The 16,489-nt window shown below is 43.8% G+C and overlaps 1 protein-coding gene across 1 annotated transcript in view; it reads right to left on the bottom strand.

Moving 5' to 3' along the window:
* Window positions 1–16,489, bottom strand: part of wdr93 (WD repeat domain 93) — a 52,561-nt gene that overhangs the window by 24,438 nt on the left and 11,634 nt on the right. The window contains exons 7-8 of the mRNA XM_041174745.1: window positions 7,970–8,073; window positions 1,111–1,170 (exon numbers count right to left, since the gene is read on the bottom strand). Coding sequence (XP_041030679.1) covers window positions 1,111–1,170; window positions 7,970–8,073 — 164 coding nt within the window. The remainder of the gene's footprint in view (window positions 1–1,110; window positions 1,171–7,969; window positions 8,074–16,489) is intronic.

Genomic DNA, 16,489 nt, shown 5'->3' with positions numbered 1-16,489 from the left:
CGTCCGCACAGGGAGTGCATAGTCTTAATTGGCCTGCCCATGTAAAATGGTGCCGTGCCCCCGAATGGGGGTGCCGATCGGAAGCGTGCCTGTGTACGCCTACCATTCAACTTTAGCCCTTAATTCTGACCATGAGACAACTTGGAGAGACTTACTTAGACTTAGAAGGCTTACTGCATCCATAGATGCATGAGGCAGACAAAGCACATGCTTATGTCTGTTTTCTGTAGCCTGCTTTTCATGGTGCAGATTGCTAGCCTCAAGCCAGAGATTTGAAGCTTGAGGGGCACCACTCCATCAAGCATTGCTGACTAGGAGTCTCTCTTGCTTTTGCCAGCTGTCATGGGTGTATTGGAAGGATTTAAAGGTTTACAATCTGCTTGGCTGCATTATGAACACCCTCTGTAGCCATCAAGTCCTGGAGTAAGACTTGAACTTGGAGCTTCAGGCTCAGAGGCAGAAACACTACTCATTGTGCCACAAGACCTCCTCCAACCTGGAGTGGCTTTTGTAATAAAGAACCAGCAATTGACAATCTAGAGAGACTTGGAAACAACTGGTATCTAAATAACTTCAGATACTTCCTCTAAGAGTGCGCCTGTGGTACTGAAGGGGCAAACCAGGCTAGCAGCTAAATACTGCAACCTATGATCTAGGCTCTAAAGACTCTGTGAGCAATGCTAAAAGAAATCTGTTTTTATGTATAAAGTAATGAACAATGGGATCTTCTAACAGTCATAAGCAAAGTAGGAGGACACTTTTGAATGAATCTAATAAATCTAAACTGTCCACACGTAATATGTCAGCTTGATTCGGTTGCTAGCCACTTTGATTCACTCCCTGAAGATTGTGGGTTCAAGCCATGTAACCAGATGTTTGTTTTCAGGAACTGAGTTCTAGTGCAGTTTTGAGGAAGTGCTGTGCTGTTGGGTGTGCTACCCTTGGGATGAAATGCAAAACCAAAATTCAGCCTGCCTGTTTAGATAGATGTTAAAGATCCCAGGTCCCATGGCAATAAGAACAAGGGAAAATAATTGGGAGTTCTCCAAGTATTGTGGCCAAAATTTCTCTCTCAACCAATATGACCAAAGAGATTTATGAATCATTCACCTTATTACCGGTTGAGGATTCTTGCTGGGTTGGCATAGCGGCTAGTAGTGTGGAACGTTTCTGAAAGACATGATAATGTGTTTCATGAATTAAATCAAGCTAAGATCTTTTGAAACTTGTGTAAAATATTTGTTTAAAGCAAGATTCCTGGTAGAAAAGCTTTAGATGCATACGACATGCATCCTACCAAGTAGTGTGCTTAAAGAATGCAATTCAGTTGTGTCATGTGGGAGTACAGCCTTCCTAAGAGGCAGCTAATCAAATGGTTTTATTGGCTTTGGGGTTTTGCACAATGCTTCAATGCTATTTAATATCATGACGTCTTGGCCAAAGCAGAGTGTGCAGAAGGTGTGGGGTATTATCCTCAATTGTGAAATTTGTTCATAAGATCATAAGAAATAGGAACAGGAAGAGGCCATTCGGCCTCTTGAGCCTATTATGCCATTCAATAAGATCATGACTGGTCTGATTGTCGCCTTAACTCCACTTTCCCGCCCGCCCCCATAACACCTGACTCCTTTGCAGATCAAAAATCTAACTCAGTCTTGAATGTATTCAATGACCCATCCTCCCCTACTGTCAGGCAAAGAAAATTCTAAAAATTAATGACCCCTAAGAGAAATTCTTCCTCATCTCCATCTTACAATAGGAGACCCCCTCATTTTTAAACTGTACTCCCTAGTTCTAGATTCCCCTATGAGATGAAACATCCCCACAGTACCTATCCTGTCAAGCCCTCTCAGAATCATATGTTTTAATATGATCACCTCTCATTCTGCTAAACTCCAATGAGTGTAGGTCTAACCTGCTCAATCTTTTCCTCTTAAGACAACCCCTCCATCCCAGGAATCAGCCTAGTGAACTTATTCTGAACTGCTTCCAACGCATATATATTCCTCCTTAAGCAGACCAAAACAGTACACAGCACTCTAGGTGTGGTCTCACCTATGTCCTATACAGTTGTAGCAAGACTTACCTACTTTTATAATAAGCAAATTGAGGAGTCAATGTCAAACTTAAACCCACATCCTTCCACTTCGTGGCATAGCACAGTACATAGTTTGCAAACCTTTGGAAATTTTCCAGGAAGATTACTGATCATCTGATTCAGGTTTCAACTTTCGATTCTGCAAGCAAACCTCCTGACTGCAATGCTTTGTAAAAAGTGATGGAAAATTTTCCTGCAAGATCCAGAGTTGCAAGCTGAATAATCCTGGATCTTCTGAGACTTGTGTAACATTAGTGCTTTATTGCATTGTTTCACAGCACCACCCTCTAGAAAAGCTAACAATTTGAAAACAATATATTAAATGTCAATTTGACGGTAGAAATAACATATCCTACCACATCAGAAATAAACTAAGGTACAACGGGGAAAAAAAACTTTAAAGGGATTTTCATTTAGGGTTGACAATGTGAATTTAATCTAACTTGCAATATTTTGAATTTCCCACACTTTAAACTGAAAGGTGCAAAAGAAACACATCTACAGTGCTTACAGGGTTAATTTTAATGTAGTCTAGTTAGTAGTTTGGTGCAGGCCTAAACTATATATACACAAGAATAAATTGATAACTGCAGTGTACATTGAGCTAATAAAGGATCCTCTCTGGCTAATGACACGGAATCAGCAACATTTGCAGTAACAAGTAGGAGCACACAGGAAATGAGAAAGGTTCAACCACTGCCCCCACCCCTCTATCCTAACTCAAGTAAGATCAAACACCTTAAAGCCCATTCCCATTATGGAACTGATTTTTGTAAATAATTTGTAATTTCATACACCACGGTATTGCTTCAAGGGAGTGCTGTAAACTGTCCATTTCACATTCAATAGTGAAGCAGGCTCAAAGGGCTGAATGGCATCCTCCTATTTCTTATGTACTTATATTCATTTGTTGCATTTGTAATCTACATGTTAGTTACACCGACATTTAAATTAAATTCCCACTCTTCTGGGGAGGGCACCCTTTCCACGTCTGGTAGGTAAAAATGATAGGGCCAGCCAGGAATGCAAGGCAAATCTTCCTTATTCCTTACCCCGTCATGTTAAACTCCTATAATAAAGGCAAAATACAATGGCTGCTGGAGATCTGAAATAAAACATAAAGTTTTGGAAATACTCAGCAGGTCTGTCAGCATCTGTGAAGAGAGAAACAGAGTTAACATTTGAGTCCAATATGACTCTTCCTTGGAACTGAAGCAAGGCAGGAACGTGACGGGTTTTATGTTGTTGAGAAAGTGGGAAGGGGCAGGTGGAGCAAAAGAGGTCAGGGTTAGATTAGAGGGCAGGGTGGATTAAATGACAAAGATGCCATGGAACAAAAGGCAAAGAGAGTGGTAATGATAGCACTAAAGAAACAAAGGGCTGGTCCAGAGTAGGTGTGAATAGCAGAACAAAGGTCAGCACTGTCTGAAACCACAAACATGAGAACAAAATTACGGACCCGCACTTCGGGGGAAAACTAATTCAAAATGGAGGACAGGGTTTATGGTCTGAAGCTGTTGAACTCAATGTTGAATCCAGAAGGCTATAAGGTTCATAATCGGAAGATGAGGTGCTGTTCCTCCAGCTTGCATTGGGATTCACTGAAACATTGTAGCAGGCCGAGGACAGGTATATGAGCATGGGAGCAAGATGGTGAATTGAAATGGCAAGTGGTTGGAAGGTCGGGGTTATGTTTGCGGACTGAGCGGAGGTGCTCCGCAATGCGGTCACCCAGTCTGTGCTTGGTCATGTCAATGTAGAGAAGTGAATGAGGAGCATTGTGAGCAGTGAATACAGTAGACTAACTTGATAGAAGTACAAGTAAATCATTGCTTCACCTGGAAGGAGTATTTAGGGCCTTGGACAGTGAGGAAAGAGATAAAGGGGCAGGTGTTACACCTCCTGTGATTGCATAGGAAGGTACCATGGAAAGGAAAGAGGTTTAGCGGTGATATAGGAGTGGATAAAGGTGTCACGGGGGGAACAGTCCATTTGAAATGCTGACAGGAGAAAGGAAGGGAAGATATGTTTGGTGGCGGCATCATGCTGGCATTGGCAGAAATGGCGGAGGTAATCCTTTGAATATCGAGGCTGGCGGGGTGGAAAGTGGGGACAAGGGAAACCCCACTGTGGTTCTTGGAGGGAGAGATGAGGGCAAAGGTGTGGAAAATAGGTTGGGTATGGCCAAGGTTCCCTGTCAACCACAGTTGGGGACGGTGGGGTGGTGGGGGGGGGGGGGCGGGGGAGACTCCTTGCTAAGGAAAAAAAAAGACATGTCAGAAATGTTGTTGTGGAAGCTAGCATCATCAGAATAGATACAACGGAGGCAGAGAAACTGGAAGAATGGAAAGGAGCCCTAACAGGAAGTAAGTTATTAGGAGGTGTAGTTGGGGTAGCTGTGGGATTTGGTGGGCTTGTAAAGAATATTAGAAGGTTGTCCATCCCCAGAAATAGAGACAGAGAAGTCAAGGAAGGGGAGGAAAGTGTCAGAGATGGAGCATGTGAAAGTGAGAAAGGGGTGGAAATTGAAAGCAAACTTGATGAATTTTTCCAGTTCTGGACGAGAGCACGAAGTGGTACCAATACAGTCAAAGATATACCGAAGAAAGAGTTGTGGGGAGTTGGACTGGAACAAGGAATGTTCCACGTACTGCGCAAAAAGACAGGCATAACTAAGACCCATGTGGGTACCCATAGCCACACCTTTTATTTGGAGGAAGTGAGACAAGTTAAAGAAAAAATTGTGTAATTAGAGAACAAGTTCAGTCAAGTAGAAGAGGGTTGTGGTGGATGGGGATTGTTTGGGTCTCCGTTCAAGGAAGAAGTGGAGATACCATTCTGGTAGGGGATGGGAGTGTAGAGAGATTGGACGTCCAGTGTAAAGAGGGGGCGGTTAGGGCCAGGAAACTGAAAATTGTGGAAATGACATAAGGCATCAGAAGAATCACAAATGTAGGTGGGAAGAGACTGAACAAGGGGAGAAAAAATAGAATCAAGATAGGAAGAAATACATTCAGTGTGGCAGGAACAGGCTGAAAGGAGATGGGTCCACCAGGGCAGTCCTGTTTGGGATTTTGGGAAGGAGGTAGAAATTGGGCCATATGGGGTTTGGGGGGCAATGAGGTTGGATGCTGTGGAGAGATCTCCAGAGGAGGTGAGGTCAGTGACAGTCTTGGAAACAATCGCTTGACGTTCATTGGCGGGGTTATGATCCAGGGGGAGATAGGAAGAAGTGTCTGAGAGTTGGCGTTCAGCCTTTGCATTGTAGAGGTCGGTGACAACAACAGCACCACCCTTGTCAGCAGGTTTGGAAACAATGTCAGGGTTTGACCTGAGATAACAGAATGTAGCAAGTTCAGAGTTGCAAAGCCAGGGACTGGTGTTAATCACTTGTACACACTGTTCACTATTGTCAATAAATTTTCAAGAATGTCTCCCTGCCTATGGCTCCTTGTTCTGATGAGCAGTGTTTGTGTCACTCAGATGCGAAACCTTTCTGCACAAGTTAAAGGCAGGTGTCTCAGTCCAGGGCCTCGTCCTTGTGCTTTGTGCAGCATTCAAACCAAAGTGATGGTCCGGCCTCACACCCCCCTGGACACACTACTTATGCCTGCACCTTAATGGTGCTTGTGATTCTGCCAGGATGTTGTGGGCAGGTGTCACAGAGCACAGTCATTCTCTCTGTGTGCTCTCAGCATCTTTAAGGTGTGGCTGGTCCCCATCTCTTCAGCATCTGTGACCAGTGATGCTGTGCTCCTGAAGGGGTCAGGTGCTGAAGGTGGACAAAGGATAAGGTGCTTTTAAAGTTTCATGGCTGCTCTATGATATGACCCTGATCACAGAGCAATCGAGCAATTATTAGGGCCTCTGCTGTGTCTCTATGACAGGAGCATTATCAGAGAGGGTATGTGGGTTACCATAAGCTAGACTGGAGTGAAACGTTCACAGATGCAATGTGAGGATCTATGGTGTCTCTTGCCTGCATGTCATCATCCTCCACAAATGTAGCAGCTATGAAGGCCTCCCGAGTGCACTTGTCTCGTCTAGCCAGTGCAAGGGCCTCATCCCCGTTATCGCCGCATTCAAGGACCTCCTCACCCTTATTCCCATCAGTGTCCTCCTCATTCGAGGAGACCTCCAGCTCCTCCTCACCAGCTCCTCTCCTTGTTACAACCGGGTGCTGCAAAGGGTGAGGCAGATGGTGATGATGTGTGACAATTTCTGTAGACTATATTGCAAAGCTCCACCAGAACGGTCCAGGTACTGGAACCTCATTTTCAGCATCTCGGCGGTCTGCTCCATCAAGTTGCGAGTTGCAGCATGGGCCTTGTTATACCTTCGCTCTGCTGCAGTCTCAGGCCACCACGTGGCTGTCATCAACCACATCCTCTGCGGGTAACCCATGTTCCCGAAGAGCCATCCCTGCAACTTCTGAGAACCCTGGACAACTTCAGGGATCTGTGACTGATTGAGAATGAAGGTGTCGTCCCTGGAAACCATGTGCAGACCTGAAGGATGTGGTTGTGGCGGTCACACACCAGCTGCACATTCAGCGAATGGAATCCCTTGCGGTGACTTAGTTGAGCACGTGTTGCAATGGAGATCTGAATACCACGTGAGTGCAGTTGATGGCACCCTGCACCTGTGGGAAACCCAAGATCTGGGCAAATCCAATCACTCTTGCTTCTTGGCTCTCCTGGTTCCAGGCGAAATGCACAAAGTTGTGTACCCTAGCGAAGATGGTATTCGTGACCTCGTGGATGTATTTGTGGGTGGAGGCTTGTGATATCCCATGAAGGTCACACATGGAGCCTTGAAAGAAGCCACTCATGCAGAAATTGAGCGCCACAGTCACTTTCAAGGCCACTGGCAGTGGATGCCCTCCATGTCGCCAAATCCTGCAGTAGCTGGAAGATGTGACTGACCAATTCCCTAGACATGCACAGTCTTCGGCGACACTGGTCATCTGCAAGAATGAAAGGCGGCAGCTTTAGACCCTGGGTCTATAGACAACTCGCAACAGCTCTTCGGTGGCATGTGCGGGAGCCCCAGCCGCCCCTTCTCCCTCTGCGCAGCCAGATGCCTCAGTCGCTTTCTTCTCAGGTTTCCCTAATGTGTGTCCGCTTCCCTCGCCCACCCACCCCCCAACTTCACACGTACTTGTGCTCTATCTTCAACTGCAGGGCAGCCCTTGCACCCCCCACCCACCCACCCACCCAACGCACCTGAACCATGAAGTCCAACAGGTAACCCGGGTGAGTGCCCTGCAACGTTACTGTGTACTCACTTCTGAGTTCCCCTCAACATACAGTCCGCCAAGTGCACACCTTTTACATGTTGCTGGGAAACATGGCGTGATTGGGTGGGTGATTCAGCGGTGGGGGGTGTGGGGTGATTCCAGCGAGCTAGGTTTTTAATTATATGCAAAGGTATTACAGTGAAGTTCCTGATGTCTGATGGCGGGGAACGCGAACCGCCATCGATGGGCTGAGCGGACGATCGCAAACTGGTTTCACGACGTTGTGAAACCGGTTTTTGTGAAACCCTTCTCGCCGTATTGTCCGCTCATGCCACCGAATACATCCAATGCCAGTGGACACAGAAAATCCCAGCCAATGCCTTCAAGAGAGAAGGGACAAAGAACACAAAATCCTGGAATTGCACAGCCGGTCTGAAAAGGGAATAAAAAGGTTAAATTTGAGTTCATCAGATGAAGGATTTAAAGCCAAAACGTTAACCTTCCTTTTCCTTTCATATGCTGATCAACATGTCACACATTTCCAGCATTTGTTTTGCATCTACATTAGGCTTTCATTGGTGAGCAGCCCAAAAAAGTAAACAATGGCATGTCTTTGTCATCTTCTCACATACTCCAGTTTGCTCATTTTGTATCATAAGCTTTTCAAACTGATCCAGCTCTTGCATCCAGTTGTCTTTCAGCAGTCGATACACCTCCAGCCAGGACTCGCCTTTACCTAAAAGAGAAAACAGAAATTGAAACGGAGAAATAAACCAGAAGATGATAAAACCAGCAAAACAACAAAGTAAAACCAACCATGAGAGTACAAAGGAGAGTCAAGAGTTGGTGAAAAATTCAACTTCAGGTGAGGGCAATAGCAGGTCAATTTTGTTTTATTGACTTCAAAGGGTGTTAAAGGTGCATAGGTATTCTTTCTTTTATTTATGTTCTTTGCACTCATAGGAGGGTTAAATTCAACTTCAGTGGGGTTACAAAACAAGCAGTAGTAGATCTACCTCCCATTATACACCCTGCTTGATATTACTTCCCATTGAAGTCAATAAAACAAAAGTTGTTCTGCTATTGCTCCCACTAATGTTGAATTCTACACAAAGAACTCAACTATCTATGAAGTCTAAGTCTGCTCAAGACTTGAATATTGCTCTCCTATCTAAGGAGATTGCTAATGCATCTCTTACATCATTGGATGAAGTACTCAGGGAGGAATTTAATGCCCAACCTCATGGCAAGTTTGGTGCCACCTTCCTGCTTCTAGCCTGATTAAGTACAGGGTGCAAAGACTCATGGACAACCTTCCTGCCCCACCACCAATTGAGACCCTTAATCACTGATTATTGCCCACTTGAGGGCCTCATCCTGCCACTGCAGATGGGCAGGGAATTTACCATACAGGTAGCCTGAGAAGCAAACCTTGTTGGGTTTGCTTGCTGGATCCTATTTGGGGAGGGGGAGAGGTTTCCTCGTTCAAAGGCATTCAGTGTCTGATTAAGACTCTAGGCATCGGGAAGGTGGAGGCCTGCTGAGAGCAAGGTGTATAACGGGAGGTGGATTTATTACCACTTGTTTTGTAACCACGCTGAAGTTGAAATTAATCCCCCACTGAATGAAAAGAAAATAAATAAGAGATGGAATACCTATGCACCTTTAGCACCCATTCTCTGCAGTAAACGCTCCTAGATTAGGTGTTGTATTGCCTTGTGCGATGAGATGTTAAAGAGCTGTTTAGGTGCTGTTTGCCTGCTCAAGGAGGTGTCAATGGTTTCACAACACTACTCAAAAGGGAATTTTCCTGCAAGTCAGGTAACAGTAAATGTGCTATATGCCTGAAGTATTTGGATGTGCACTTGCGAAGCTATGGCATACAAGGCTATGGGCCTAGTGCTGGAAAATGGGATTAGAATAGTTAACTACTTGTTTGACCGGCGCAGACACGATGGGCCAAAGGACCTTTTCTGTGCTGAAGACCTCTATGACTCTATGACCTTACAGTGTAAGAAAAATTCTATTGTGACACTTTAGAGTGGAACATGGTTTTGGAGAAAAGTTGAATTTTATTGCACTTTCTGTAACATTCAGTTTGAAATGTTTTATCATTTGCTTTTACAAGTGTTATGAATAAACTATATTTTTGGGGAAAAAATGTGACGTTCATAACACCTGCTGTTTTTGTTTTGTATACAGAGATTTCCAATATGATCAGTTAAACAGAGAATTTATCAATAAGCCAACTGGCTGTTCCAACAACTAATGGTTAAAAGCAAACTATTCAATGGTAACACATAGATCAATAAAGCAACCATTATCAATAAATGCTACCTTCCATTAAAATAATCTTGAGATACAATCTTAAAATTAACATAAATGTGTTTGCTTTTTATTATTTTTGCAAAAAAGTGAATTCATTATTGGAAGTGAGGGAAAGCAGACATTGCATTGATGTAGCATGCTATCACATCTCTCAGCAACATCTCTACACAGGCCAAATGGACTCCTTCTGAGCTCTATCATTCTATGATCTCAAAACACTTCATATACAATGAAACATTTTCTGAAGACAGTGAGTCATACATTGCAGCAAAGGTGAGTTTTGTAGCAAATGGCATTAATTAGATTTATCTGCTCACTGTTGACATCATACTACATTTGCACTGATAATTGCTAGAACATCAATAGGATAATGGCACAGTGATGCCAATGCTGCATCTTGAACCTCATGAAAGCCGCCCAATGTGAGGATCCCCCATCCCTCTCCACTCTGCATTTGATAATGCTGGCTGAGAAAGAAATGTTGGCCAAGAGACCAGAAAAATTCTCTTTGAGTAGTACCACAGAACCACTGGCATCTCCTTGAACAGGTAGATAGGACAGGACATTTGGCCTGAAGTGGGAGTGCTTGATGCTGGCACGCTAAAACTAGAGAATTATTGTATTCCTTTGTACTCACTCTTTGCTTTAAGTAAAACACTATGAGATGAAATGTATAAATAAGAAAAAAATCTCTGAAATACTATTAACTCAGTTGTTTTGCAAAATCACATTTAATATATAGAATATTATTCTCCCACTTAGTTGCTTGGTCCCTATAATTTGATGGGTTTTATATATTGTAATTTATGTCAGCCCACACTTGATTTAGAATAGAAAATACAAGTGACTGATGGTCCTTTTTCCTCCCCCTGACAATGATGAATTTGGCCCATACAATATCTAATTTGGAGAGCTTGCTGCAGAGAGTGAGTGCTAAAGGTGCATAGGTTTTCCATCTTTTATTTATGTTCTTTGCACTCAGTGGGAGATTAAATTTTTTAATTTAACTTCGATGTGGTTACAAAACAAGTGGTAGTAAATCCACCTCCCATCATACACCCTGCTTGATATTGCTTTCCATTGAAGTCAATAAAACAAAAATTGATCTGCTGTTGACCCCACTGAAGTTGAATTTTACACTGACAACTTTTAACTCTCTATGAAGCCCAAGTGTGCTCAAGACTTGAATATTGCTCCCCTATCTAAAGAGGCTGCTAATGCATCTCTTATATCCCTGAGTGAAACATTTAGAAAGGAATTTAATGCCCTACCTTGTGGCAAGTTTGCTGGCTGGTGCGCATCCCACCACCTTCCTGCCTCTAGCCTGATTAAGTACAGGGTGGGAAGGCTCATAGATGACCTTCCCGCCTAGCTGCCAATTGAGACCCTTAATCAGCAATTCATGCCCACTTAAGGGCTTCATCCTGCTGCCGCTGATGGGCAGGGGATTCACTATACAGGAAACCTGAGAAGCAAACCTTGTTGGGTTTGCTTGTAGGTTCCCATTGGGTATTCCTCATCAAAGACACTCAGTGTCTTATCAAGGGACTGGGCATCGGAAAGGTGGAGGCCTGCTGATAGCCAACCACCTGCCCTTGTTGCCAAACCCCCTCCAGCTTTTTCCCCATGACCCTGACCCAGTTAACTTCCCTTCCACCATCACTCACCTGTGGACTGGGTCCCTCGGTGATCCTAGGCTTTGGGGGGGTATAGTATCATCAGCAGTCACCATCTCCCAGTTGTCACAGCCAAGCAATGAAGAGCTGCCAGTCTTTGACTGATACAGGAACATTGGAAATAGGAGCAGGAGTAGACCATTTGGTCCCTCAAGTTGTGCCTGATTGCCACTTAATTTGTGGGCCTTCCCGAAAAAAGGCAACATGGGGCTCTCGCTGGCTCTCCAGCTGGCAGGTGAGACCCCCATTGCCAACATTAAACTATGCCTAGATAAAAGCTTGTCATTTAAGGCATGACCCCAATACAACTCTATCCCCATTGCAACTGCACCCATCTTATTTCTATTTTATCAGACAATTGCTGTGACATGCATCATTCTAGGCATCTCCTCTCCCCATACGCATTTGTCTAGTGATTAGTATCATCTCCAGATCTGGTGAATCAAGAAAGTGAGCTGTAAGTCAAGAAGTAGTGGCTAAGCAAAATGGTAAGAGGAAAGAGGGTGAGATCATGCTTTAAGTTGGCTTTGCTGCTGATAAGTTCAAATCTTAATAGCTTTTATAATTACTGCTTCAACCCCAGAGGGGTATTCAGTCATTTGACCCTATCCACCCTCAGTTCCTCCCTCAAAGATCACTTATTTTGCTTCTACTCTTTGGAAGTTGCTTCTTAATGGTTTCTGAGAGATAGGATTAACTGTCATGTGGAAAGGTATGGACTAGTCAGGGATGGTCAGCATGGATTTGTTAAAGGAAGGTCTTGCCTCACAAATTTGATTGAATTCTTTGTGGAAGTGCCAAGAAAGGTTGATGAAGGTAGTGCAGTGGATGTTGTGTACATGGATTTTAGCAAGACATTTGACAAGGTCCCACATGGCAGATTGATCAGGAAAGTAAAAGCCCATGGGATTCGAGGTAATGTGGCAAACTGGATAAAAAGTTGGCTTTGTAACAAACAACAAAAGGGTAATGATTGATGGATGCCCTTGCAATTGCAAAGTTGTCTTAAGTGGTGTTCCATGGGGCTCGGTGTTGGGACCCTTGCTGTTTGTGTTATTTATTAACGATTTGGATGTGAACGTGGGGAGCACGATTGAGAAATTTGCAGATGACACAAAGATTGGCTGAGTAGTGGATAGCGTAGAGGATAGCCATAATATCCAAAACAATATAGATGGGTTGGTGGAGTGGGCAGTAAAGTGGCAGATGGATTTTAACATAGGGAAGTGTGAGGTCATACATTTAGGGAGGTCAAACAGTTATAGGGATTACACAATAAATGGGAATATACAAAGAAAGGTAGATGAAGTGAGAGGTCTTGGTGTACAAGTTCACAGGTCCCTGAAGGCAGCAGTTCAAGTAGATAAGGTTGTAAAAAAGGCATATGGAATGCTCTACTTCATTGGCAGAGGTATAGAATATAAAAGTAAGGATATAATGTTGAAATTATATAAAACGCTGGAGTATTGTGTGCAGTTCTGGTCACATTACAGGAAGGACGTAATAGCTCTGGAGAGAGTGCAGAGGAGGTTTACAAGAATGTTGCCAGTGTTAGAAAAGTGTAGCTACAAGGAGAAATTGGATAGGTTGGGGTTATTTTCCTTAGAACAAAGAAGGCTGAGAGGTGACTTGACTGGGGTGCACAAAATTATGAGGGGAATAGATAGAGTGGACAGGATAAAATTGTTTCCCTTGGTGGAAAATTCTAGAACCAGGGAACATAGATTCAAGATAAGTGGCAGAAGGAGTAGGGGGGACGAGGAAGAACTTTTTTACGCAGAGGGTAGTGGGTGACTGGAATTCGCTGCCCTTGTTGGTGATAGAGGCAGAAACTCTAAACTCTTTTAAAAAGTACCTGGATCTACACCTTAAGTGCTGTAAGCTGCAGGGCTATGAGCCGGGTGCAGGAAAGTGGAATTAGAAAGGGCACCTGGGTGTCCTTGGGCTGGCATGGACAAGATAGACTGAATGGCCTCCTTCTGTGCTGTAACTTTTCTATGGTTCTAAACTCCTTTGCCTTTCTTCCGACCTCTATCAAACCTTTCTTGAAATCTATCCCCTTGCCGGTGTCTTTGAGTCTCGGTCACCTTAATCCTTTCTAACTCTTCCTCATATCCTCCTTCCCCTCTTAATAAGCACTCAGAAATGTAAGGGATGCTAGGTAAATGCAACTTCTACGTTGGAGAGAGAAAAAAAATCAGCAATTTATAAATTGCCAGACAGCCTGCTTAGAAACCAGATAGCTGGTTAAGAAAGCAGGCCGTGCTGTTCACCAGCCAGTGAGCAACCCTACCACACGCCTGTAGTAAATCTAAGCATAAAGACAATGCTGTGAGAGTACAATTGAAGGGTTAATGGTGACAATCCAGCCCTAGAATCAGTAATACAATCACTCACTGGAAATCAACATCTAAAAGCTGAACAAAAGTTCAAGCTGAATGATTGGAGCCCATCTCAGTGTAGTTATTTATATAGTTACCCTCCGTAGTGCTTGGAGAAGCAAATGCCACACTGGTCAGAATTACCATCTCAATTAATGGCACAATTGTTGAGAAAGTATGGAAAAGAAAATACATTTTACAGATGTGGAAAACTGCCCAGGAATGTTGTGTGCACAAAAAGCGGGACAAATCAAACCCAGCCAATTACTGCCCCATCAGTCTACTCTCAATCATCAATAAAGTGATGGAAATGCTCATCAACATGGCTATCAAATGGCATTTGCTTAGAAATAACCTGCTCACTGACACTCAGTTTGGGTTCTGCTAGGATCACTCAGCGCCTGACCTCATTACAGCCTTGGTTCAAACATGGATATAAGAGCTGAACTCCAGGGGTGAGGTGAGAGTGACTGCCCTTGACATCAAGGCAGCATTTGACTGAGTGTGGCAACAAGGGACCCTGGAGTCAATGAAAATCAAGGGAACAAAGAAAAATGATTGTGGGCATTGGGGGAACCTTGCCTGCAGACCGGTCATAACAACCTCCAATTTGTTATGATTCCTGACGAGTTGTTACGGTTCCAGGTGAGGAAGGATCAACTGGCTCCCCTTCTTTATTAAACACGCTTGGTTGGTCACAGCAAGGTTAATTTATTAAAGATCCCTTCCTTCACGGATACCTTTTCCCAGCCCAAACGTATTTATGTTTTGAAAGGAGCCAATTTAACCAGGCTTTTTTGAGTCAAAGAACGAGTCTATTTATTAGCTACTAAAACACAAAAAAAAATAATAAAAAACGCAACACACATGCACAGAGATTAGAAATGAGAAGAGAGTAAAGAAATGAAGGCTAAAGAAAAGGGTATAAGAATCAGTCTTTTGGCTTGTTCATGAGGAGTAGATGAAATGTTGCGGCTGTTAAGTAGGGTGATTCTGGTACAGCTGACTTTGGCAGTTGAGCAGTGAGTTTGAAGATTCTTGGTTCTGCAGGTTAGCTGAAAGGAGTTGTCCTGTTTTCTTTTCAACTGTGGCTTTGCTGATATGTGACTTTCCTGCAGCAATTGGAGAGAGAGGACTTTTTTTACCTGCAAGTGCAGGGATGTCTAGTTGATGTTCTTCAACTGTAACCTTCGCAGCACACCCTCGCACACCAGGCCTGGAACACCAAAACTAGCACACACAACTAGAGTTGCAGTTGACTTTTAACTCTTTTTCTTGTGTATTCCTGGAACAGAAAAAACCTATATGTCTTTCACTCAGATCTGCTTTCTTTTCAACTCACATCATGTCCATTGTCTGGGATATAACTCACAGGAGTGGCCTCTGCAGAGATGGTATTCAGCCTTTGTTATCTCCGCAACCATAAGAGATCACAGTTCAGTTTTTTGCATTGTATCTTTTCCTTTGAAGTGTCTCTGTCTGAAGTAGGCCTTGGCACCTTTTTAGGTGCAACATTCCAATCCCTGGACTAGTTGGTCAAGTGTAATCCACGTAGGAATTTCCCAGCAAGTGGTTACTTTACAGTTTCAGCCAGCTTTTACTTGTAGGTCCTTCTTTGAAAACACGTCCAATATGTCCGTAAGTAATTTGGGCTACGGCCTGCTGCCATGACAAGGTCACTCATTTCAGTTCCAGGACATCATTGCAGGAGTTCCTCCAGGTAGTGTTCTCGGCCCAACCATCTTCAGTTGCTTCATCGATGACCTTCTTTCCATCATATGGTCAGAAGTGGGGATGATTGCACAATGGTCAGCACCATTCGCGACTCTTCAGATACTGAAGCAGTCCATGTCTAAATACAGCAAGACCTGGACAATATCCATGTTTGGGCAAGTAACATTCACGCCATACAAGTGCCAAGCAATGACCATCTGCAACAAGTGAGAATTTAACCTTTGCCACTTGACATTCAATGGCATTACCATCGCTAAATCTCCCACTATCAACATCCTGAGATGACCAGAAACTGAACAGGACTAGCCATATAAATACTATGGCTACAAGAGCAGGTCAGAGGTTAGGAATCCTGCAGTGAGTAACTCACTTCCTGACTCCCCAAAGCCTGTCTATCTACAAGGTACAAGTCAGAAGTGCGATGGAATACTCTCCATTTGCCTGAATGAATGTGCAGCTCCAACAACACTCAAGAAGCTCGACACATCCAGGACAAAGTAGCCTGCTTGATGGGCATCCCATCCACAGGCATTCATTCTCTCCATCACCAATGCACAGTAGCAGCAGTGTATACTATCTACAAGATGCACTGCAAAAACTCATCAAGCCTCTTTAGACAGCATCTTTCAAACCCATGACTGCTACCATCTAGAAGGGCAAGGGCAGCAGATGCATGGGAACACCACCACCTGGAAGTTCCCCTCTCAGCCACACACTACCCTGACTTGGAAATATATTGCTGTTCCTTCACTGTCGCTGGGTCAAAATCTTGGAACTACTTCCCTAACTGCACTGTGGGTGTACCTACACCACATGTGCTATAGTAGTTCAAGAAGGCAGCCCACCACCACCTTCTCAAGGGCAATTAGGGATGAACAATAAATGCTGGCCTTGCCAGCGATGCCCACATACCATGAATGAATAAAAAAAATGTTCAAGATTTTCAATGTTCCACCACAGCAATAATGTTGAGGACATTATAGTTTCAATTTGGTTGATGACAAGCATACTGAACTGGGCTGATTCATGATTT

Source organism: Carcharodon carcharias, chromosome 26, assembly GCF_017639515.1.
Source record: "Carcharodon carcharias isolate sCarCar2 chromosome 26, sCarCar2.pri, whole genome shotgun sequence".
NCBI lineage: Eukaryota > Metazoa > Chordata > Chondrichthyes > Lamniformes > Lamnidae > Carcharodon > Carcharodon carcharias.
Note: the sequence above shows the minus strand (reverse complement) of the source record. Positions and strands in the feature narration are given on the sequence as shown.